Source organism: Lepus europaeus, chromosome 4 (genome assembly GCF_033115175.1).
Source record: "Lepus europaeus isolate LE1 chromosome 4, mLepTim1.pri, whole genome shotgun sequence".
NCBI lineage: Eukaryota > Metazoa > Chordata > Mammalia > Lagomorpha > Leporidae > Lepus > Lepus europaeus.
This window is the reverse complement of record NC_084830.1, coordinates 151,527,344-151,549,754: the sequence shown is the minus strand read 5'-3', so window position 1 is coordinate 151,549,754 and position 22,411 is coordinate 151,527,344. Positions and strand designations below refer to the sequence as shown.

The 22,411-nt window shown below is 48.9% G+C and overlaps 1 protein-coding gene across 2 annotated transcripts in view; it reads right to left on the bottom strand.

The window, feature by feature from the left end:
* Nucleotides 1-9,347: 9,347 nt before the first annotated feature.
* MARCHF3 (membrane associated ring-CH-type finger 3) overlaps nucleotides 9,348-22,411 on the bottom strand; it is a 155,246-nt gene continuing 142,182 nt past the window's right edge. For both annotated transcript variants that reach the window (XM_062189234.1, XM_062189235.1), the window contains exons 4-5: nucleotides 16,148-16,357; nucleotides 9,348-10,382 (exon numbers count right to left, since the gene is read on the bottom strand). In XM_062189234.1, coding sequence (XP_062045218.1) covers nucleotides 10,224-10,382; nucleotides 16,148-16,357 — 369 coding nt within the window. In that variant the 3' untranslated portion in view covers nucleotides 9,348-10,223. The remainder of the gene's footprint in view (nucleotides 10,383-16,147; nucleotides 16,358-22,411) is intronic.

The following is a 22,411-nucleotide window of genomic DNA, read 5'->3' as shown; positions in this document are numbered from 1 at the left end:
GTGGTCTTCCTGCACTGGATGAAAGCAGGCACAATTTTCTCAGTGTTATCACTTATATTTAATTATTATATGAAACAGGTTATTTATGTAATAGTTTTTAAAACTCAGAGGATTGATTAGAAATAGAGAGGAGATAGAATAACTTAATGAAGTAACGTAAGAGAAAGGTATGGCAAACACAATGGTGGTGGAGAGTGGGTCTTTGGCCTAGTGTTTAAGATGCTGATTAAGATTCCCATGTTCAGTATCAGGGTGCTTGGGTTTGAATCTCTGCTTCGGATTCCAGCTTCCTGCTAATGCACACCTGGGAGGCAGCAGGTGGTGGCTCAAGTGGATGGGTCCCTGCTATGCACACAAGAAATCTGCATTGAGTTCCTGTTCCTGGCTTGGGCCTGGCTCAGCCCTGGCTCTTGCTGGCATTTGAGGAGTGAAGTGGTAGATGGGAGCTCTCTTTCTCTTTCTCTTTCTCTTCCTCCCTGCCTTTCAAATTAAGAAAATAGATCAGACCAATTATCATGGTGGGGAAAACTTCAGGCATTGTCTTTGAGAGGAGGAACCCAGCAAACACACCTGCTAATGTGACTGCAGTAGGAGACCTAGAGAGCCTGACCACTGCATTCAGATGGGTAAGTACAGGCTTACAAAGGGATGAACAAATGCAGAATCAACGAACTATGGCAAATAACAGAATTCAGCAAAGGCACAGTATAAACAGTGCTCCTCAACATCAGCTAACCAACTAGGAAAAAAAAATCTCATTTGTAATAACAACACCAAGTATAAAATGTTTAGGAATTAAACTAACAGCAGACACACAGAATCTTCTTCACAAAGATTAACACTCAATTACAGGGCACAAAATACCAGCTGAGCAGATGGTGATATGCTATGATCATCATATGGTATTACTAAAAATTATAAGGATGTTAACTTTCATGAAGTTAATGTGTAAGATCCTACAATTTCAGTAAAATTCCATCAAGATATTTTCCATGACTTAACAATTGTAAAATATGTACACAAGCATAAAAAGCTTGATCATAAGTCAATTTTGAAAAAAATCAAGAGTGAAGTCAGCAGTGGTGTGGGGAGGAGCTGCTGTGCCCATCAGAGCACACATGAGACAAACATAGTGGCACAGTAAGAAAAACAGGCAGACACATGGAGTGAAGCCATGGTGTGAACGCTCACAGACAGACCATGGTTACATGGAGCTGGATATATGGGACAGGTGATTCCAGAATAAACAAAAACGGGAGATTGTTTAGTAGAAGGAGATGGAAAAACTGCCTACTTCAGGGAGATAAAGTTGGGTCCCTATCTTACACCATTTATTGAAATCCAGAGAGCCTAGGGTCCGATACAAAACTACCAAGCTAAAGGGAGAAAATACAGGGCAGGGGTAAATTCGTGATTTACAAAGTATCTATTTATTTATTTGAGAGGCAGGGAGACAAAGAAAGCTTCCATCAACTGGTTCAGAGCCCCAGATGCCTGGGCAGTGGTGTGCAGAGGTTTCCTGGGACTGGGCCTGGCCACAGCCAGGACCTGGGAACTCAGTGCAGGTCTCCCTCATGTGCGGAAGGAACTCAGTTACTTGAGCCATCTCTGCTTGCCTTTCAGGGTTTGCACTAGCAGGAAGCTGGAGTCAAGAGCCAGAGCTGGGAATCAAGCCCTGTCACTCTGATATGGGACGTGGGTGTCTTAACCAGTTTCCTAACCGGTAGGCTAAACACCTGCCAGTAACTTAGTGATTTTGCAATGAGACAGGACTTCTTAAATTTAAAGGCCACCCACAGTACAAACCAAGTGGCAAAACTCTAATTTGACTATGTAAAAATTCCGTTCAACACAGCATGCTATAGCGGAAGTTACTGAGAGTTGAGAAATGAGACTGACTTTGTGGCATTTCAGCCTGACTAGGAGACTAACCAGGGAAGACAGGGAACCCAACAGGAAATGTGAAGAAAAAATCTGAGCAGGTACAAGTAGTAAGACACAAGTTTATTCTATCTAAAATGAACAAATAAATAATAGCGAGTGTTGCAAACAACATGGAAAAATAGGAAAACTCAACCACCTCTGGGGAATATCTAACGTGGAACAATGTTTGGGGAGAACCAGATGAAAAAGAGAAGTGAAATTTGCCAATATCCTTTAACCCAGCAGTCCCACTGATATCTGTTAACCCACGGACCCACTCCTCAGGGCCCATATGCAGATGTGACCAAGATACCCCTCAGAGCACTGCCGGCTGGGTCAGGGAGCCTGAAATGGACAAGTCAGTCCCAAAGAGCCATCAGAAGCCATGGGAAGACACACACTGCAACACTGGAGAGCTCTTAGAAATCATGGTAAGTTGGCCGGGCCGTGGCTTAACAGGCTAATCCTCCGCCTTGCGGCGCCGGCACACCAGGTTCTAGTTCCGGTTGGGGCACCGATCCTGTCCCGGTTGCCCTTCTTCCAGGCCAGCTCTCTGCTATGGCCCGGGAGTGCAGTAGAGGATGGCCCAAGTCCTTGGGCCCTGCACCCGCATGGGAGACCAGGAGAACCACCTGGCTTTGGATCAGCGCGATGTGCCGGCCGCAGTGGCCATTGGAGGGTGAACCAACGGCAAAAAGGAAGACCTTTCTCTCTGTCTCTCTCTCACTATCCACTCTGCCTGTCAAAAAAAAACAAAAACAAAAACAAAAACAAAACAAAAAAAAAAAAGAAAAGAAAGAAATCATGGTAAGCGGGGCCAGCGCTGTGGCATAGCGGGTAGAGCTGCCGCCTACAGTGCCGGCGTCCCATATGGGCACTGATTCGAGACCCGGCTGCTCCACTTTCCATCCAGCTCTCTACTATGGCCTGGGAAAGCAGCAGAGGATGGCCTGAGTCCTTGGGCCCTGCACTGATGTGGGAGACCTGGAGGGGGCTCCTGGCTCCTGGTTCTGGATCAGCGCAGCTCCAGCCTTTGCAGCCAACTGGGGAGTGAACCGGGGAGTGAATCAGCGGACAGAAGACCTCTCTCTCTCTGCCTTTCCTTCTCTGCGTAACTCTGACTTTCAAATAAATAAATAAATAAATAAATCTTTAAAAAAAATCACGATAAGGGGAAAAAAAGTGTTAAGAGAATGTTATCTTTTATGTAAATTAGATATATACTCAACAAAAATACATTTCATTTATACATCAAACATATCAGAATGGGCACCTAGAGCAGGAAGATGAGATGGTAGACAGGAATGATGGGGGAAATCTTTTAAAACCAGCCACTGAGAGGCATCACAGCATAGGGGTTAACAGTGCAGGCCCCCAGCCCGACTGCCTGGGTCTGAACCCCTCTCCAGCTCAGTTGTGTTGGGTAAATAACAACCTCTCTGGTCAAGTTTCTTCATGCATAAAAAGGGTCTGGCAGCTAATCTCCAAAGATGGCCCCACACAATTCCTCCTGGTCTTGTCTGAAGCTCCTCCCACTGGAGGCGGGGCCTGTGACTGCTTTGACTAACAGGATGCAGAGGATTTGCCACCCTGGGACTTGCAGGCCCAGGGGTTTAAACCAGACAGAAGCTCTTCGCTCTTGGAGCCTTGAGCTGTGGTGTAAAGAGGGGACTGTTGAAGCTGTGAGACAGGCCACACTGAGATGCACCTGTGCTGGCTAACTGTAGAGGACATTCAGACTGCCTTGTCCAGTTCAAGCCAACCTATGGATTAGTGAGGTATAATAAGGGGGTCCTTCTAGTTTTGTTATTTGGCCACAGATAAGGTTGCTTTGAGGATTAAAGGTCAGCTCTAAGAAGAGATTTTTTCTTTTAGAAATTTATTTATTTATTTGAAAGGCAGAGCAAGAGAGAGAGGGAGGAGGGGAGAGGTCTTCCACCTGCTGGTTCATTCCCCAAATGCTTATAACAGCCAGACTAGGGCCAGGCCAAAGCCAGGAGCCAGGAATTCCATCAGAATCTCCTATGTGGGTCTTACAGGCCCAAGGACTTGAGCCAACATCTGCTCCCTTCTAGGGTGCACATTAGCAGGACACTGGATCAGAAGCAGAGGCAGGATTGATGCCCTCTGCTATGGGATGCAGGTGTCCTAAGCAGCAAGTTAACCCACTGTACCAAATGCCTACCTACCCATCCGTAAAGGGGATGATTTTGAGAGTGAGTGGTGAACGGTTTATGCAAAGTGCTTGACACTCTATATTTATTTGTGGAATAAAAAAGAACAGGGCCTGCAGGATGATGGTGACAGAGGCTGGGACAGGGAGCTTTGATAGCTGAACACATGGGGGCTGTGGTGGGTGGTACGCCCAGTGGGAGAAGGCATGGGAACACTGTGCTCCGTGCCCATATCTTGCCCTGTGTCTTCATCAGGTGTTCATCTGTAACTTCTGTAATATCCTTTATAATAAGCCAGTCACAACAGCATAGCTCTCAGATTAGAGAGCACACACCGACTGGTAGGTGCCCCAGAACTAATTACTTGGAGGAAATCCAAGGCAACAAGGTCAATTAACACAGGACCCGAGGACACAGAACGGGGGAGTGTCAATCACTCTGTGCACAGGAAGCCAGAGCAAATTAAAAAGCACACGCTCCTCTCCTAAATAAATATATATTGTGTCATGGACCGAAATGTACGATTAAGTTAATTTTTGGCATCAGATGTCCACAAATAATGGAACAAAACCTCTGACAGATCCTGTCTATTCAGCTCATTGGTAGGGAAACTATGACCCAGGTAGGTGAAAAGTGTGCTCCCCAAGTGAGAATTTCTCAAAACCAAACAGGGCTCCCCAACCCGAGGCTCTGCTTGCGTTGCCTTTGTGCCCAGAAGGCAGAGCTCCCACACGGCACTTAACGTCTGGTCTCTGTAACTCCTGTGTTGTTCATTTCTGGGAACGCAGACAACTGATAGGCCACGTGGACTTTCCTCCGTAGCCTCAGAGCCAGAGCCAGCAAAGCTTTCCTTTGTGATGAATTCTCATTCATCAGGAAATGCAAGGAAAAACCAAACTTCCACATAATCTGCAGAGCTCAACGCAGTCAGCAATTTCAACCTTCAGAAAGGTCTCTTAGAGTTCTTACTCCCAAGTACATTCCTCAATAAACACTGGTTAACTGTTTAAACTAGCTCCTCTTCATTTTGCAAAGGATTTAAAATAAATTTTTATGGCCTTTTAAATCACTTATCAAAATTATTTTTTAAAAAGGTTTATTTATGTGAAAGGCAGAATTACAGTGAAAGAGAGAGAGAGTGAGAGAGAATATATCTTTCATCCACTGGTTTGCTCTCCAAATGGCCTCAATAGCCACAGCTGGGCCAGTTGGAAGCCAGGAGCCAGGAGCTTCATCTGGGTCTCCCATGTGGGTGCTGGTACTCAAGAACTTGGGCCATTTTCTGCTGCCTTGCCAGGCACATTAGCATGGAGCTGGATTGGAAGTGGAGCAGCCAGGACTCCAACTGGTGCTTATATGGGATGCTGGCCCTGCAGGCAGTGGCTTTACCCCCTGTGCCACAATGCTGGCTCCCCAAATCATTCTTTGAAACCAGGTCTAGAACCCAAGAACACAGCTGGTAGCAACAGTGAGTGGGAGCAGGCGAGAGAAGAGGGTGCCACTCATTTAGAGCTGCTAGGTGCCAAGCCTGCAAGTCGTGCTCTGGCTTGGATGTTACTGTGGCTTTGAGAGTCCAGGTGTGAAAGGCTTGGGCTGGAGCTGGGGCTGTGGCATAAAGGTAAAGCTGCCGCCTGCAGTGCCAGCATCTCATGTGGGCACCAGTTTGAGTCCCGGCCACTCCACTTCTGATCCAGCTCTCTGCTATGGTCTGGGAAAGCAGCAGCAGATGGCTCAAGTCACTGGGTACCTGCACCCGAGTGCACCCCGAAGCTCCTGGCTTCGAATCAGTGCAGCTCCAGCCATTGCGGCCAATTGGGGAGTGAACCAGCAGATGGAAGACTGCTTTCTTTCTCTCTGCCTCTCCTTATTTGACTTTCAAATAAATAAATCTTAAAAAAAAAAAAGGAAGGTTTGGGTTGGAGGTGGTGGAAGTTCTAGGGGCAGGGCCCAGGGGAATCCTTAGGCCATTGTGGGTGTGACCTTAGAAGACAGTTGGGGGGTGGCAGGGTGCAGGGGTGTTATGAAAGCCTGAGCTTGGGTCCAGTCATGGACTCTGCCCCCTGGCTAGCCATGCATTTCTTCTTGCACACATACTTCACCAACCACCATGGGGTCTTTGGCAGAGCCTGCATCAAACCATGTGGATTCCAAAACTGTGAGCTACATGGACCCCTCTCTGCTTTATAGGTAGCATGTCTCAGGTTATTTCTTGCAGTCATGAAAAGCTGGTGAATCCAATCTTACAGGGCTGATACAAGGTAGACATTATCCACATTTACAGATGCAAAAACCAAAGCTTTGATAGGGAGGGTCCCTTGATCATAATCTGCAGCTGAGACATTGCAGGTCCTGTTTTGAAGCTCAGGCAGTCTGATGCCACAGGCAGTTCTCTAACACATTGGGAATCAGGGACAGAGTCAGCCCAGGACAAAAGACAGCAAGGAAAATGCAGAGTGTCCTAAGTTAACTCCTAGACACAGAGACTTCCATGAATCCAAAACAGGTGGCTCACAGCCCACATATTTCTGCAGAACTGACAAATCTGAGAGTCAGCAGTGGCCCAGGCATCCCCACTCAGAGTACCAGTTTCTCACGACTCTGCTTAACAGCACTGGGGTTTGCACAGTGTGCCTGCCAGTCAGAACTCTGCGTGTGCTTGGCTGGGCAGTATAGGGTAAAACCAGGTCCATCATGGTCCCAACCTGCCAGTTCTAAAATAATCCCCAACCCTGTCCCACCTGTTGGCCCAATGCCCACCCTGTTTCAGTCTTTAGAATCCTGACTCAAATGTTTCATCTAGTGCTGTGGCCAGCAATACATGCCGCAGTTCTCCAAGCAGCTGCTGAGAGCAGTCTGATCGATGTGGACAGGAAGTGACTTCTGATGCCATTTCTCACTATCTTTCCTCCTCATGAGTTTTTGGCCTTGGGGCAGTCCCAAGTGTGGGCAGCTTCAGAAGCCATGTGGAGTGTGAGGGAAGAAGGAAGGGATGCAGACCAGGTGATTGATGTGTGGTAGGCACAGACTGGGCATCTAGTCAGGAGGTGGTGCCCAGTGGGGAAAGAACAAGGCCTGGGAGGCAAGAGAGGCTGCAGCCACATGTGCTGTAGGGCGGTGGGTCCATGTCTCTTCTCTCTGTCGGTGCCTCCATGACCTGCACGAGTCGCCTGCACTGGGAATGAATTGGCTGTGGCTGCAGCTCAGCTGAAAATGACACAGCAAGACAGGGCCCTGGTACTCAGGGCAGGAGGAGACCCAGACCACAGAGAGCGAATGAAAAACTCCAGAAGCAGGCCATTTGGATTTTACAGCTTGTCTGCATGTTGCTCGGTTCTCAGAGGGGTGGCAGGGTTTGTGTGGATGCTCCGTGCCCTCTCCCCAATGGGAACACTCAGAAACCCTTGCATCCAGGGCAGGGCAGGCAAAAGCGTGCCGGGCTTGGTTAAGTCACGGTGACAGATCTGTACCATACTCTCCAGAAAAATGGTTAGGAAGGGGTCAGAGCAGGGAGGGCGAAGGAGACAGCCATGGGAGAAGTCAGCGAAAAGGAAGCAGCGAGCAACCAGGATCCTTTAACTGCCCCTGCCCCCATCGCTTCCTTCTTCAAAAAGAAGCAAAGGGAGAGTATGAGGCCAGCACAGCTGCTGGAACCTGCATGGCACCAGGGCGCCAGTGAGTCCCAGGCAGGCAGAGCCCTCTGCATGGGGCGGAGCACAGATCTCAGCCCCTACCTGTTCCCATCAACTCTTGGCAGTTCCCTGAGCCACTCCTACCTTGAACCTCAGGCTTAAGAGACTCAGAGGGCAACAAGTGTCCTCCAAGAATTCCCAGTGGCCCAGATGGCCCTGTTCTGGTGGACAGCAGAGGTCCCAAGCTGGTGGCCCAGGGAGCACGTGCGCTGTTCTTGGCGGCCAGGGGGCCTGCCCACCACCCAACAGGCAACCTGGCGCCTTGTGGCCTGGGCTCTGCCCTGCTTTGCTGGATTGAGACACACATGTTGGGGAAAGAGGCCAGGCACGGGCACAGTGTTAAGCAGCTGAGAAAGCCTGGTGCTGGAACCCCAGCCAGCTGCCGGGGAGCTACCCGTCTGCAACACTCAGTGCCATTTTCTCCCACCTCATCCACTAAGATGGAGGGAGTGTTCTGCAGCCAACCTCAAAAGAAAACCTGCCACTTCCTTAATTCATGGGAGACACAGGAGCAAGGACACGGTCTCGTGAACATTGGGCCACAAAGCTGAGCAGTGCCCTAGGTTCACCTGGTAGCCCAGGGACTAGGGCTGGGTGGGCATCACTTACCAAGCATATTTCAGGACTGCAATTCACAAGCTACCAAGCTGGACTCTTGGCTCTGGAAATTTACTGTGCGGCAGCTGTGTTGTAGCCAGCGGTGTCCAGCATTTTAAAAAGGTCAATTAAGGAACGTTAATGGTGGTGCTGCTAATGACAGCCCAGAGGGGTGAGCGAGGTGGCGTAAACAGAATGGTCGAGACGTACATTACTGGGATTGAAGCGTCGAAGTGAAGCATGCTGGGGGAGGAAATCCATTGTCACAAACCATAAAGCACATCTGAAATACCCACCCAGAGCAGTGCAGCTGTTTCCCTCCCCAGGCCATGAAGGAGCAGCCTATGAACGGAGGACTTGTCCCACAAAGGCGACACCTGCGCCGGCTCCATCCATCTGTGGACATAAATCGCTCCCCTTCTTGCTGCACGGTTTGCTCTCCTGCTCTGGGAGCACAAGGCAGATACTAGAGCAATTCTGAGAATGTGGGTCATGTTCTAGAAATCCCAGCTCACGGCTGGGTGCCCACCCCAGCCGGCGCTTTGCTGGGAAGAGACCTGGGCTCCCTGGCCCCGCTGCACTCGAAGTAGGCGACAGATCAGACCCTTCATTCTGCCACGGATAAAAGGGGGAACGCAAAGCCCTTAGAAAAAGTCTATTTTGGCTGTGACAGAATTGGCTCGTGGCTGGGCAAAGGCACTGTGTGGGCTTCCTGTTTTTGAAAATCAGACAAAAGGACCAAAGGGTCTCTGACTAGGTGCCTGGCTGCTAGGACTGCCTTTTCTGCTGCATCTACCTGTCAAGCTAGAAATTCAATAGAGCAATGGGAGTGCTAATTGATATGCAAAACAGGTCTCAGGTTCCTAGAAATGTCTAATGATCCTCCAGTTCACTAGGAATGCAGAATTAAGACATCCACTCAAGGAGATGGGAGTTAGAACACCAACCTTTTGCTTTCCCCCTGTTTTATTTATTTAATTTTTAAAATCTGCTTTGGAAAATTTCACAGGTTTTATTCTTTTAAAAAGAGAGAAGAGAGGAGAGAGAGAGAGAGAGAGAATTGCAATCAGTGGGATTTGTCTTTCACACACTGGATATTTATTATTAGAAAATAGTTTCTATCAGCTCTTGGTACCAAACAAGTTGCTTCTCGCCATAATTTTTTTTTCTCCTTAATGATATTTAAGTAAACAGCTCACTGTGTAGGACAGTTGCTGCGCCTTTTTCTCCCTTTAAAAATTGAATAATTAAGTGAAATTTAGTACAAAACAGCCTTCCAATACAAGTCATTCTGCAGTCATTGTACCACCTCCTTGAGTAAGGGACATGAACGAGATGAGAAAGACCACTCAAGCTATCAAATTGCCCCCAAGAATCCACAGTAGAAACTGCGAAACAAGCTAGCCCAAACAAAGCCCATCCAAACCAAGAAACCAGTTTTTACATTGGCTTTTTGATTTTATCATCTAAGTTTAATATATATATATATATATATTTATATATCTGAAATAGTAATAAAAAAGGAAGAATTGAACTGCACCCTCAGCATGACAATCTTCCCCGCATGTTAAAGAGGTGTTCGGAAAACCCCAGACAGTATCTGCTAAATGAACACGTTTGGCAGCTCAGCACTATCACATGACTGCAGCATCCATGATTTGAAGTCAAACGGCGTCTGCTTTTTTCTGGCGGAGGTCGTTGCTTGGGCCCATGTGCTAATGCGCTTTGGGATGTTCTCGGACCCACGGGCCTCAGGAGGGCCTCAGGGTGGCTTGGTGCATGGCGCCAGTGTAGAAACTTCCAGACTCCAGACAACTAGTCAAGCAACCAACCACGCGCATCACACAATTGTCTCCTTTGAGTTCCTCTTGGCCGAGTGCAGGCCCAGCAGGGACTGCTGGTTGGAAGGTAAGTGGACAGACTTTGGAATGAGGAGAATCACCCTCTGATTGGTCCGACGCCATTCGTTGTACAATCGACAGTGGTACCTAAATGACACCTGGGAATGGCAGAAGAAAAATAAGAGAAGGGATTCAGGTGAGCAGAAGTTGATCATCGCTCTCAAAAACAACTGCTTCTGGAAACAGGTGCCAACAGCTGTAGGCAGTGGTGCTGCGTGGGGCATGCACCCTGGACAAGACAGTGCTAGTGAGCAGTGCAGTGTTGCAAGCTTCATCACCAGCCGAACATAGTACCCCGGGTGAGCCCATGGCTGGGGTTGCATGGGTGGGTGCCTTGGTTCCTCCACATCCTGAATCAAATCAGAACGTGAGGAGGAAAGTGAGTTCTTTCTGTGTTTGGACTGATTCTTGGGCTAGTGGGCCCCCAGATGTCAGCTGTGAAGGTCAGCTGGAGGCATCAGGACAAGGTGTGACATGGCTGATATGCCTCTCTGGTGCCCAGGCTCCTCTCTGTTAAATGACAGGGATGCCAGAGTTTCATGTTTCTGCCCACAGGCCAGACACTGCACAACTCAAAGGGACCCATTCCCATGATGACACGGAGGACACCCTTCATGCAGGTTTAGGGACAATGTGCACAACTATACTTGGTGAGCTTTGATCCCTAACTACCCGAAGCTCCAGCTCTCTGTAGCTGTCAGTGAGAAGATTCAGCCTGGGCACCACCAATCCAGATAAGCCCTCTTGAGCCATGGGCTGGGTGAAGCACTACTTCCACGGGAGCTCACAGCACCTTGTGCCCACTCAGGCAGATGTGCAGGGCGCTGTACACCAAGTACTCATTCCTGTCTCCGGGTGCGTGAAGAGCACCTTGAGAGCAGGGCTTCCATTATAGCCAGCTTCACACGCCCAGAGCCTACCACAGTGCCTGGCACCCAGGAAATTCTTCAGAATTTGGGCTTTGTGATTGCAACACAGCTTTAAACTGAAGTTGCTCTTACATAATACAAGGACGGCATGAGAGGTGAATTCTGTGGTCAACTGTGACATGATTGTGCCTCCGAAGTGCTTGCTTTTAGGTAAATATTCTGGAATGAAACACTGAAACTTGTGGTTTGTTGTGGAGTAATCCGGCATGAAGCACTGATGCACTGCCCAGGAAACTCAGATCCTATACTTTTGAAGATGTGCGAACTGCCTTTAAAAACGGGGTAGGTACCGGTTTGAGTGCATCCAGATGCCAAGGGAAGGACGGGGCAGAAAGGTGCCCAGGAGCTCTGAATGATGCATCATTCAAGTTGACTATGGACGGGAGCCTGGAGACTGGTCTGGACCCCCAGAGAGGACCCAAGGGGGTCAGAAGGGGGCTGACCTATTTCTGGAAGCAGAGGGGAGCTCAGGTCTTTATTTAGAAAGAGCTTAGTCGTCTGCTGGCAGGATCATGAAATTCAAGGGCACCCGCTCACATTTCTGAGGCTAGGAAGCAGATGCCACAGGCTAAGTGCCAGGGAGATTTGGGTATGAAAATATAAGCTTTTAAACTCACACAGATGTGCTTTTTTCCACAAGGGCCCAAACATGCCAAAGTGGATCCATTCTTTTCTTTCTTTCTTTTCCCCCCAAACATGGATTCTCTTCCAATGACTACCCTGCTGCTGCCTGGTACCACTCATGAATGTCAGTGGCAGGTTGGAGAGCCTGAGGTTGAGGGCCAAGGGCAAGAAAGAGGTAGAACACAGGAAGAACTAATGAGGAGCCTAGAAGCCAGAGATACCACAGGAGCACTGGATCTCACATTGGGAAGTCCTTCCTCTGCGATGCTAAGAGGCTGGGCACATTCTGCACAAGGCAGCCCAGAAGTGGCTGTGGCTTATGGGTGCAGCAGGTCACAGGTTCCATGGCCAGACACACTGCTTGGAATCCTCACCCTCCAATTGGTGGGTATGTGACTTTGGGAGGTTATTTGGCATCAACAGGCTGCAGTTCCCTCATTTGTCATGTGTGAATAGTGACATGTGAGATAACGCATATCCCGCAGCCACACGTGCCAGTGTCCTTGGCCTGTTGTTTATTTTCTGACACTCCTTAGTAGATTCCAGGAAACTAGGGGGAAGAAGCAAAGATTGGGCTCCTTAAGGCTTTGCTCTCAGTGTGGTTGTGGGGGGCAGCAGGCTGCATCACTGGGATCTTGTCCGACTTTCAGAACCAGGGGCCCACCCAAAGGAAGGAACCAGAGCGCATGGGAAAAAGGTCCCCAGATGATCAGCATATATATTGGAGTCCAAGAAGCACGGCATCAGGGAATACATGGGGTCAACGACGTAGAAGGTGTCCTGGTTTCTTGGCCAAGGGCAAAAAAAATCCACATGTGTGTGTAGACAACCAGATGAGATTTGCAGGCAAATCCAGTCCATTAGAAGAAGGCTTCATAAAGATAACTCATTATCAGGGGAATAAAGGAAGCTGAGTACAGCGCAGAGTGACCACAGGTTTGCTCCAGCCCTGGGTTATTCTAGAAGCTTCCTGCAATGCCTTATAACAGGCAAAAAGGAAGCTTAGTTTAGAGGAATAAAGTCAGTGAGGAAACAATTACATAAACCAAAAAGGCGCTATAGCAGGCATGTTAGAACTACAGTTACATATTTCTTATATTGCTGAGGTTTTTAGGAGAAAGCAAGAAGCAAGAGTATTGGGCCAGTATTCTAAATATACGACCCTTAAGCCTATGGATAGATTTCTTGGAGTGTCTTCATTCATTGACCAGCCGCCTACCATGGGCCCAGAGTGTGTCACAGCGATGGCACCAGAAGTGTAGAGAATGCTGGTGGCCACCCTGTCCCCACCGGGGAGAGGATGGCGTCTGTGGTAACTGCAGCTGTTTGCTATCAAGTCCTGGCAGGCTTCAGGAGACCTTATAGTTTCATCTTCGTCCTCTGCCCTTTCTCTCTGGAAGTTACGGTGTGACATCAGCACATCTGCAGGGCTGGGGCTTAGGGCAGCTGCTTTTCCAGCCCCAGGGCAAGGGGATGGCACCGAGCACTACCAGGCTGCCTGGGTACAGGTGGCACCTGCTAGGCAGGGAGCCTTCGAAGGGCAGTGTTCTTCTGGAGCGTCCCTCCTTGAGGACAAGGATTCACATGATCTGCATGTGAGCCAGGCAGCGAGCCTCTGATGACCTGGTCTTTCATTCATTTCATGCTGGCCTGGACACCAGCTGATGTCCTATCCACAGTCCTCGCCACCTCACCAGCTCCTTGTGGACAATGTCTTCATGCTGCAGCTTGGCCTCTGTCCCAGGACTTCTCACTTCTGTAGCTCCTGTTGCCTGAGCTCTCGGGTTGGAAGGGGTTGAAGCGCTGGCCTCTTGGACCCCGGCTGAGTTTCTGACCACACAGAGAGCAGGGTTCCTGGGTGTGCATCAGGACTGGGCCCTGGTGGCCACGTGAGCTGGCAAGAAGCACCAGGGGCACCTGACAGTGCGTGGCGTGGCATGGCGCGAGGTCCTTCCGGCAAACGCTCCTGGAGATGCCAGGCTGGGACTGTCAGCGTGTTTGTTTATCTAAGGCATTTTCACAGCATATTCTCTTTAAGCCTGACAGCTTGTTTACAGTGGGTTTCTGCCGTGGGGCAGGTTCCAAGTGCTGTCAGCTTCTGAATTAAGGCTCTTGCCAGCGCTGCTCAGTGCTGTATTTATCTGGGAAGGAATTATTCTGTATTCAGTACCGGTTGCTGGGCTGACTCCACAGCACATTTTTCACACCACACCAAAGGGCAGAAAGGCTTCTTTGCTCCTGTGACTCCGTCTTTTACAAAGGCCTGGTGGGAGCCGAGGAAGCAAAGCGGGACCAGTCCTGTGCTGTGGGTTGGATATATACGCACAGCTGTTATTCTGCTAAATCGTCGTCATAACCACTGGCCAGGGGTTATCGAGTGTTCCCACTTCCATACAAGAGGAAGGATGAGCAGAGAGGTTAAGTAGTGTATCTGAGTTTATCTAGCAAAAAGGAGGCTACATCTTGGGTCTGACACGGGACCTTTGGCTGCTAAATGCAGGCAGTTAGAGCTGCACTGCCCTGGGAAACATGGGGGTGTGGAGAACGCAGGTACTGTCCGGAAGCCTGGTCCTGAAGCCTGTCCCACCCCAGCCTCCCTTTCTTCTGAGATGGGGGGTAGAGACCATCACAGATACTTTTCTCCAAGTTGCTGTCTTTCTTTCCTTCCTGACTTCCCTTCCTGCCTCTGGCCCCTCTTCTGCTCTTCTGGGTGAGTGCGGGTCCTGAAGAATGGATTTTCCAAAAGGGCTTAAAGTGGCTTTAAAAGCCCAGCACGTAGGCTTCCCCTTCCTCCACCCTTTACCACAGGAGCTCTCCTGAGGAAAACTACAGACGAGAAAATGTCTAACTATTGACCCCTAAGTGTACCTAACTACACTTAACTATTATCTTTCAAAGTATTTTCTTGAGCACTCTTTCACTCCAGTCTTACCACCCCAGAGATGATGGCTGGGTGGGCCTGACTGCCATCCCCACTTCTCACCACAGTTCAGAGAAGGGAAGGGACTTTCCAAGAGAGTTAGTCGGGGCCATTAGACTGTGGGATTCTGTATTTCTAACCCTCTCCCATCACAACAGAAGCTTGTGGTTCAGCTTCCTCACCTCACTCACAATGCACCAGGACACATTTGGGTAGCGTATATGTCTCAAGGATGCAATTAGCCTGGGAACAGAATGGCTAAACTAACTAGAAGACTCTGGTAAGTTCTTAGCATGAAAATATCGCCTACTTAGCCAGGCTCAAGACATGAACTGCTTCCTGGAACTGAAACGTGTCCCCCTACTGTCTGAAGACCCCCAAGCAAGGGAAAGGTCAGAGCTGGTAGAACCCCATGATGAACAGGAGAGGAATGGAACAGGTCAACAGCATGGCAGCTGATGGCCAGGGTTGGGAGGCAGAGGAAATGTGAGTGTTGGAAGCAGCTGCACATGCCGCCACTGTGCTCTGGGATACGAGAATGGATGAGGCTGGTACACGGTAGGTAGGAAATACCTACTAAATGACAATGGGATGTGCTCAGATTAGAAACAAGCAGGCAGGTGAGAGCACTGCCACGAAGCAGGGGCCCAGCTTCTGAAAATGTTCTTGAGGATGGTGACACCTTCCCCATGTCTCCCACAGGGAAGCAGAACAAAATCAAATGCTGCCTTTGGAGGGTGCTGCAAAGTCACGCCCAAGCAATCAAGACGGTGCATGAAGTGAACCAATGGCAAGCAGAGAGATGTGTATGAAAGCTTCCGCACCTGCACTGGGAACTCTTACTGGGGAAGGGCTTTTCTCTGGTGGCAGCTTTGCACCTAGATAACATGGTGCTTTTATGGGCAGCAGAGTCAGTATCTCAACATAGGAATAATCACCCAGCAAAGTTCAGTCCCACAAAGTCCAACCCAGACTTCGGGCTGTGTCAGGATGCAAGAAGAGAGTAACCGGCAGGGAGGATTCATGACATGTGCAAGGGTGGCAGCGACAGTGGCCAAATGCAACATTCCAAACACACCAAAATCCCAGCAAAAGGAAGAAACGTGAACAAGAGAAGGCACACACTGTGTCTCGTGGCAGGGGAGTCATAGACTACCAAGGAGAGATGTCCAAGGCGTATACTTTTTGCTGATGGACGCTCAGAAGCTGCAGTGCATGCACACAGAGAATCTCATGCAGTCGTAAGGCAAACCCCACCCTCCCACCAGCACTTGAAGGTCTGCTTTCCACTGGGCAGGTAGGATGTGCTACAGACAAGAGGCAAGGCTGTGCCAGTGGTGAGGCTGCCAGCTTCTGCTGGCCTGAACCCCCAGCCACAGGCCATACTTACTAGTGTCCAAAAGAGGTAAATAGTGAAGAGTGCGACAGTGAGTGCAATCAGCCCGACGGCTTCCAGCCGACTACTAAAGTGCAGGTGGTCCACGGCGCCCCGCAGGCACAGCCAGCCCGAGATGGTGGCCAGGGGCGTTATGAACAAGAAGCACACCATGTCTCCAAACAGAGTCCGCTTCTCATGCTGAGGGCCAGGGTTTCTGAGCCACTGCCAGGGAAGGGGAGACAGAGAAAAGCAAGGGAGAAGGTTAAATGCTGGTGTGGAGTAGAGACCTGTTTTGAGACAACAAGAAAGCATCAAGGGCTCATTTGCAGGCCCTGCACTTTGAAAGATGATGACGACGGTAATAGTGATAATTTACAGTGTCCTGGCTGCAGATGACCTGCTTTTCACCAAAACAGTTCAACAGCTACTGCTATCTGCAAACAAGAGCTGATGCTACTCTTGGAGGGTTAACAACTGAGCAATGAGAAGCTTGCAACATGACCAAAGCCTTCCAGTGTCTTGACCCTGGGAGTACAGCAGGGAAGAGTTAAGTTGGTAGCCTTGGGTTGTATGTTCCCCAGATAGCTGCTTTCAGGACTGCCTCTTGACTGACTCTCAAGAGATGAGCTCTGAGACCTTGTAAGGTTCTACCAGGGAAGAGCACTTTGCGCGCCCAAGGCCTCGAGCCTCACAATCCCAGCTGGATCAGACAGCTGACAGCAGTCCTGTGATGATGAACGTCTACTTTAGTGCTGGGCACTTTGGAGTCTAAGTAGCTGAGGTCCATCTCACAGATCCTGCAGCCTACCTATGTTGCTGACCCCAGTCAAAGCAATGGACACCAAGGCTCAGGTGAGTGTCCAGGACTGACAAGGTCTTGCTTGTCTTGTCACAACAGTGGCTGGAACATTAAGCATATCTGGGTACCACCAGTGGGGAAGAGTACAGGGAAGTCTTGGCTTCTTCTGGGCTCTGCTGTATACACCTTTCCCGTTTGAAGCTTGCATTTGTATCCTTTTGCTGACATGAACCACAACCCCAAGAATAAGTTTTGCTGAGCCTCATGAGTGTCTACAGTGAATCCTTGAGCCCAGGGCTGGTTGTGGGGACCCCTAATAGAGACTCCCCAGGCTCCATGAACTCAGTAATGTCCCTGCCTTGGCTTTTAGGACCCTGAACCTCCTCATGGAGGACCACCTCTTGACACCTCGGTAACACTACCATCAGGAGTGAACATACCTCAAGTTTCATGTTTGTTGAAAGACTAAAGATGAGAATTTCTGAAACAGAGATGCTGCCCCCGACTTGCCTAACTGCTGAATGCCTGCTGAAATGTTTATTGCAACCCATTCTACAACACTGGCAGTGCAAACCAATGGTCACCTGCTGGTGTCAGCACACATGGGTAGTGCAAACTGGTGGCTCTGCTTCCCATCCACATGGACACTCATTTTCAGAAAACTGGACATTCCTATCTCACCATCCCTCATGGTATCAAGAGGCCGAGGAGTCCAGAGAAGGACTAAGGACAAACAGATGATGTGTGGGGGTGGGGAAAGACACAGGCTGATGGTCTTCTATCTCACCACCACCCCCCAACCAAGAACTGGATGCCTGGCCTGGCAGGTTAGGGCTGCCTGGCCAGACATAAGGGCTGCAGGATACTAGGGAGACGGTCCAGGAGACTGGGACAGCAATTCCTGCTGAACCACTGTGGGAGGGAAAGGGGCATGGAAGAGGGTGGGGCTGGATGAGAGGAAAGGGAAGGTCATGCTCAAGGATGAAGGAGCAGGGTCCAGCGTTGTGGTGCAGTGGGTGAAGCTGCCACCTGCAATGCACACTGGTTCCCGTCCTGGCTGCTCCCCTTCCAGTCCAGCTCCCTGCTAACATGCATGGGAAAGTAGAAGATGGTCCAAGTGCTTGAGCCCCCTGCACCCTCATGGGAGACTCAGACAGAGTTCCTGGCTCCTGGCTTTGGCCTGGCCCAGAGCTGGCTGTTGCAGCCATTTGGATGCAATAAGCAGATAGAAGATCTCTCTCTCTCTAATTCAGCCTTTCAGATAAATAAACACATCTTAAAACATAGGGAGCTAACTGGTCTATGATTCTAAACACAGCATTATAAATATTTAATGTAAACACAAAAATGATTAAGTGCAAATGATATTAACCCTGCGGTGTGTAGTCACGCACCTCAGACATTTCAGCAACTTCAAAGAAACTCAAAGTGCTTTCATTAATTAACATTTTCTTGCCAAAACACTGGGACACTTGCTATGAGGTAGAGAGCAGAAACACAGTATTTTTATCCCAATTTCACAGAGGTACAGCAAGGTTCAGTGAAGGCCCCAGGTGATTCAGAGGCTGAGCGGGGAGGAGAATCAGGACCTCTGCTCTTACTCAGATGTGTCATCAGTGAAGTAAACTGGAAAAATTAATATTCCAAGATATTCAGACAGCCAGATTCTTAAAACAATGGTGCTCAACTGTCACAGCCCCACCTCTCTTGCAGTCTGGATTTTCCCTGGGAGCAGAAGGGAAGGCCAGTGTGATCCCCTCGCTCCTCCTTTGGTTGTAATCCCCTATAAACACGTGCTAGATGCACAGCCACGGGTGACCCCCTCAGCTTCCGTGGCTATGACCTCCCTTCTCCCCTTACTTAAACCCATCCAGTGCCTTATTTATTGACGTGGTTCAGTGAGACGACACAGGGATGGCAGGAAGTAATTATGAATCACTAACTATGGCTGTCCAAGGTCAAGTCAATGAGCAAAGGCACACCAGTAGTCACGTTAGCTTGAGCCCTGTTTCCTGTTTCCTAACTGTTCTGTGACCTGGCTATTCCTGGGAAATTTCCAGGCCATTTTACTGTCCCTGATCACCCAGTCCTGGGAGTTCATACCTAATGCACTCTGTTTCTAGGGGCCTGGCTTCTTCTGTGCTGTCTGCTGTGCCCTAGGGAAGGAGGCATCATCCTGTAAACGGTCTGTTATGCGGAAATCCGTGTCTTCTCCAGAACCCCACGTGTTCCTCTAGGCCACAAGCAGGCCTGTAGCAGGAACAGGGACAGTACCCTGTGGTCGAGAAGAAGACTGTGCTGTGTGAGCCTTGGTGAGAGGACTGTGGAAGGATCTAAACACACTGATTCAGGGCACTCACACAAGCAAGGTTTACAACAGAAAATCCAATTCCAGTTGACAGTGTCAATAGTATGGAGCTGTCTTAAATTACCGAGTTTACTTAAACATCATAGAGTAACTGCCTAAGGTAATGCATATTTCATGTTTACTGACATGACATATTGCCAAGCAGGCAAAAATCCTACTGGATAGAATGCATACTTGGGTTGTACATATATAATGATATGGTTACACAGCTGGAGACATCCATAATTACATACACATGCATTTCTACAAAGGCCACAGGGACACCTGGCCAAATAGTGGCTACTCTTGACAGCAGAGAAACTGTTTTGTATATATTCCTTCTTTTTAAAAATATATAGGTATATTTTTAATTTATTTGAACAGCAAAGAGACAGATGAGAGACAAAGACAGCGCTCCCATCTGTTGGTTCACGCCCCAAATGCCTGCAACAGCTGGGGCTGGGGCAGGTTGAAGCTAGGAGTTTGAAATTCCATCAGGGTCTCCCATGTACGAGGCAGGGACTCAAGCAGTTGAGCCATTGACACTGCCCCTCAGGGTGCACACGAGCAGGAAGCCGGAATTGGGAGTGGAGCCAGGACACATGAACCCAGCCACTCTAGCATGGGATGTGGATGTCCGAAATGGCAGCTCAATTACTGTGCAAACCTCTTGTCCACCATGTATGTATTTTTTGTTTTTCCAAAATGATCATGGATTATTTGCATAACTATGCACATATCTATCACCTGTGTATAAAACATGTGTGTTGCCATTTGCATGTGTGTGTATACAGAGACAGATAGAAACACAACCCCATAAACAGCAAAAGGCAGATATATAGGGTATTTTGTGGAGGCAGGTGTTTAGCCAAGGCACAACCAACTAAAGCAATCAAAAATGATTAATAAGCTATGGCTAGAGCAGGCTCAGAGCTCGAAGCTTGCAGTTCATGGTGCAAGAGCTCACTCTGTCCTTACAGCATTCCTGTGAAGCAGGTACCCACAGCAGCTGCATTTCACGGGTGTGGACATGGGTGGTGGGGGAGAGACAGCAAGTGGGTGTTAGAGGTGGGAGTCAAATCAGATCCCCTTTTCATTCCTTGTACACACATCAACATTTCCTGTTTGCAACTGCACCAAGTGATGTGTGTGTGTGTGCATGCTATGACATTGCAAACTGTAGCTAGCTGGGATGCAGTAAGTCCTACTTTGGTCCTGGGAACATCAGTCAGCTGAACATTTGGTTGGCTGGCTGGGATGCTATCATGGCAGTTTTATAAAATTTTCTTAGGCGGCTATTCTATTCTGTTAATTCTTTTACCAAGCCACTGTGAGATCCAATTTCTCAGTGTTCACTCTTGGCTACATTATGCTTAATTAATAACAGCCAAAGGGTGGATCTCAATGATCATTGGATTACATTTCTGGCTTTCACATGCCTTCTACCTCTCTTACCAGCTTCATGTATTAAATGCTGAGTATTACCCTGCTCTGGAGGAGTGTTCTCATCTCTTACGCAGTAAAGAGTGAATGGAGACAGGAAGCAGGCTTCCCACACGACCTCACCTTACATCACTGGTGGCCACACAGTGGGTACCAAACAGTGCTGAATGGACAGCAGTAAATGACTCCTCATTCCTTACTCTGTGCCATCCCTCATCTTAGATGCTACACAGAATAATTCACTTATTTCTCCTCAATAATCTTTGTAAGAGAGATCATTATTTTTTTTTTAAGATTTATTTTATTTATTTGAAAGACAGAGTTACAGAGAGAGGTAGAGACACAGAGAGAGGTCTTCCATCCGTTGGTTCACTCCCCAGATGGCCACAATGGCTGGAACCATGCCGATCTGAAGCCAGAAGCCAGGATCCTCTTCCGGGTCTCCCACATGGGTGCAGGGGCCCAAGGACCTGGGCCTGCTTTCCCAGGCCATAGTAGAGAGCTGCATCAGAAAAGGAGCAGCTGGGACTAGAACCGGTGCCCATGTGGGATGCCGGCGTTTCAGGCCAGGGCTTTAACCCGCTGTACCACTGAGCTGGCCCTGGGAGATCATTATTATCACCACCATTTTTCTGCTAGGGAAAATGAGGCACACAGAGGTACAAGAGAGGCTCAGCTTTGGTCCATGAAGTCTAGTTCCCAAGACAGTACTCTGACCACACAACTGTATCACCATCCCTGGTAAAGAATCAGCAGAGGGTGGAGGGGGTGGGAGATGGATGGAGGGGGAAGAGGATGTTACTGACTTAACTGTTCTTATCTATACGATAGGAATGTTTGTTTACTATGGCCCTCTGCTATGAGATATTGATTAATTTATCCTGTCACTTGGCCAGCACTGGCAGCTAAAACACCATTCTTAAAGAGTCTTTACGTGTGACAGCTGTGTTTCCAAAGCCAAGATCAAGGACAGATCTAGTATGGCATCTTGCTGGACTCCATATGGCTGCCAGGGACTGTGTGGGTGGGCTGGGCACCCTTCCTACCTCTTGTTCCCCATTTCCATCAACAACACAAAGCAGTGGGCATGGTGCTGACGGCCCCAGCAGTGAGCCGCCCATGCGTCTGTGGAGATCTCATTCCAATCACTAGCTTGCTCTTTATCCATGAGATTGATCTGTTCTTAGAAATAAGTACAAGAAAGAAAGAAACACAACAGAAACCTCACCCTAATCAGCACCACAGGGCCTTAGACAGCAGAGAGAATGAAAGCCGCATGCTATTGGTATCATTCATAGGCTGAAAATGGACACCGCAGGTGAGCCAGGAGCCAGTGGCTGCTGTCAAGGTGCGTTAGCTGTGAGCGCAGGTCTAATTACAGTGTCAATGTGTTAAATCCCCTACTGATTGTGGGGGTGCAGGGGATGTGTGGCTGTGACACATTAGATTCTGCCTCTCAGACTCTGAGTTAATCGGCTTAAATCCCCAAGGTAGACAGGACACCGTGTGGGTCAGTTTGAGCTGGAACCAGATTACACTCTAGTGGCTAATAGCTCTGATCGACTGCAACCTTTCCCATCAATCTCTTTAATGAGAAACCATCATGAGGATGAAGGAAACTGATAGGAGGGAAACCATAACAAATGTATGGAGCTGGAATTAAAAAAAGAAGACATGGCCTTACAAT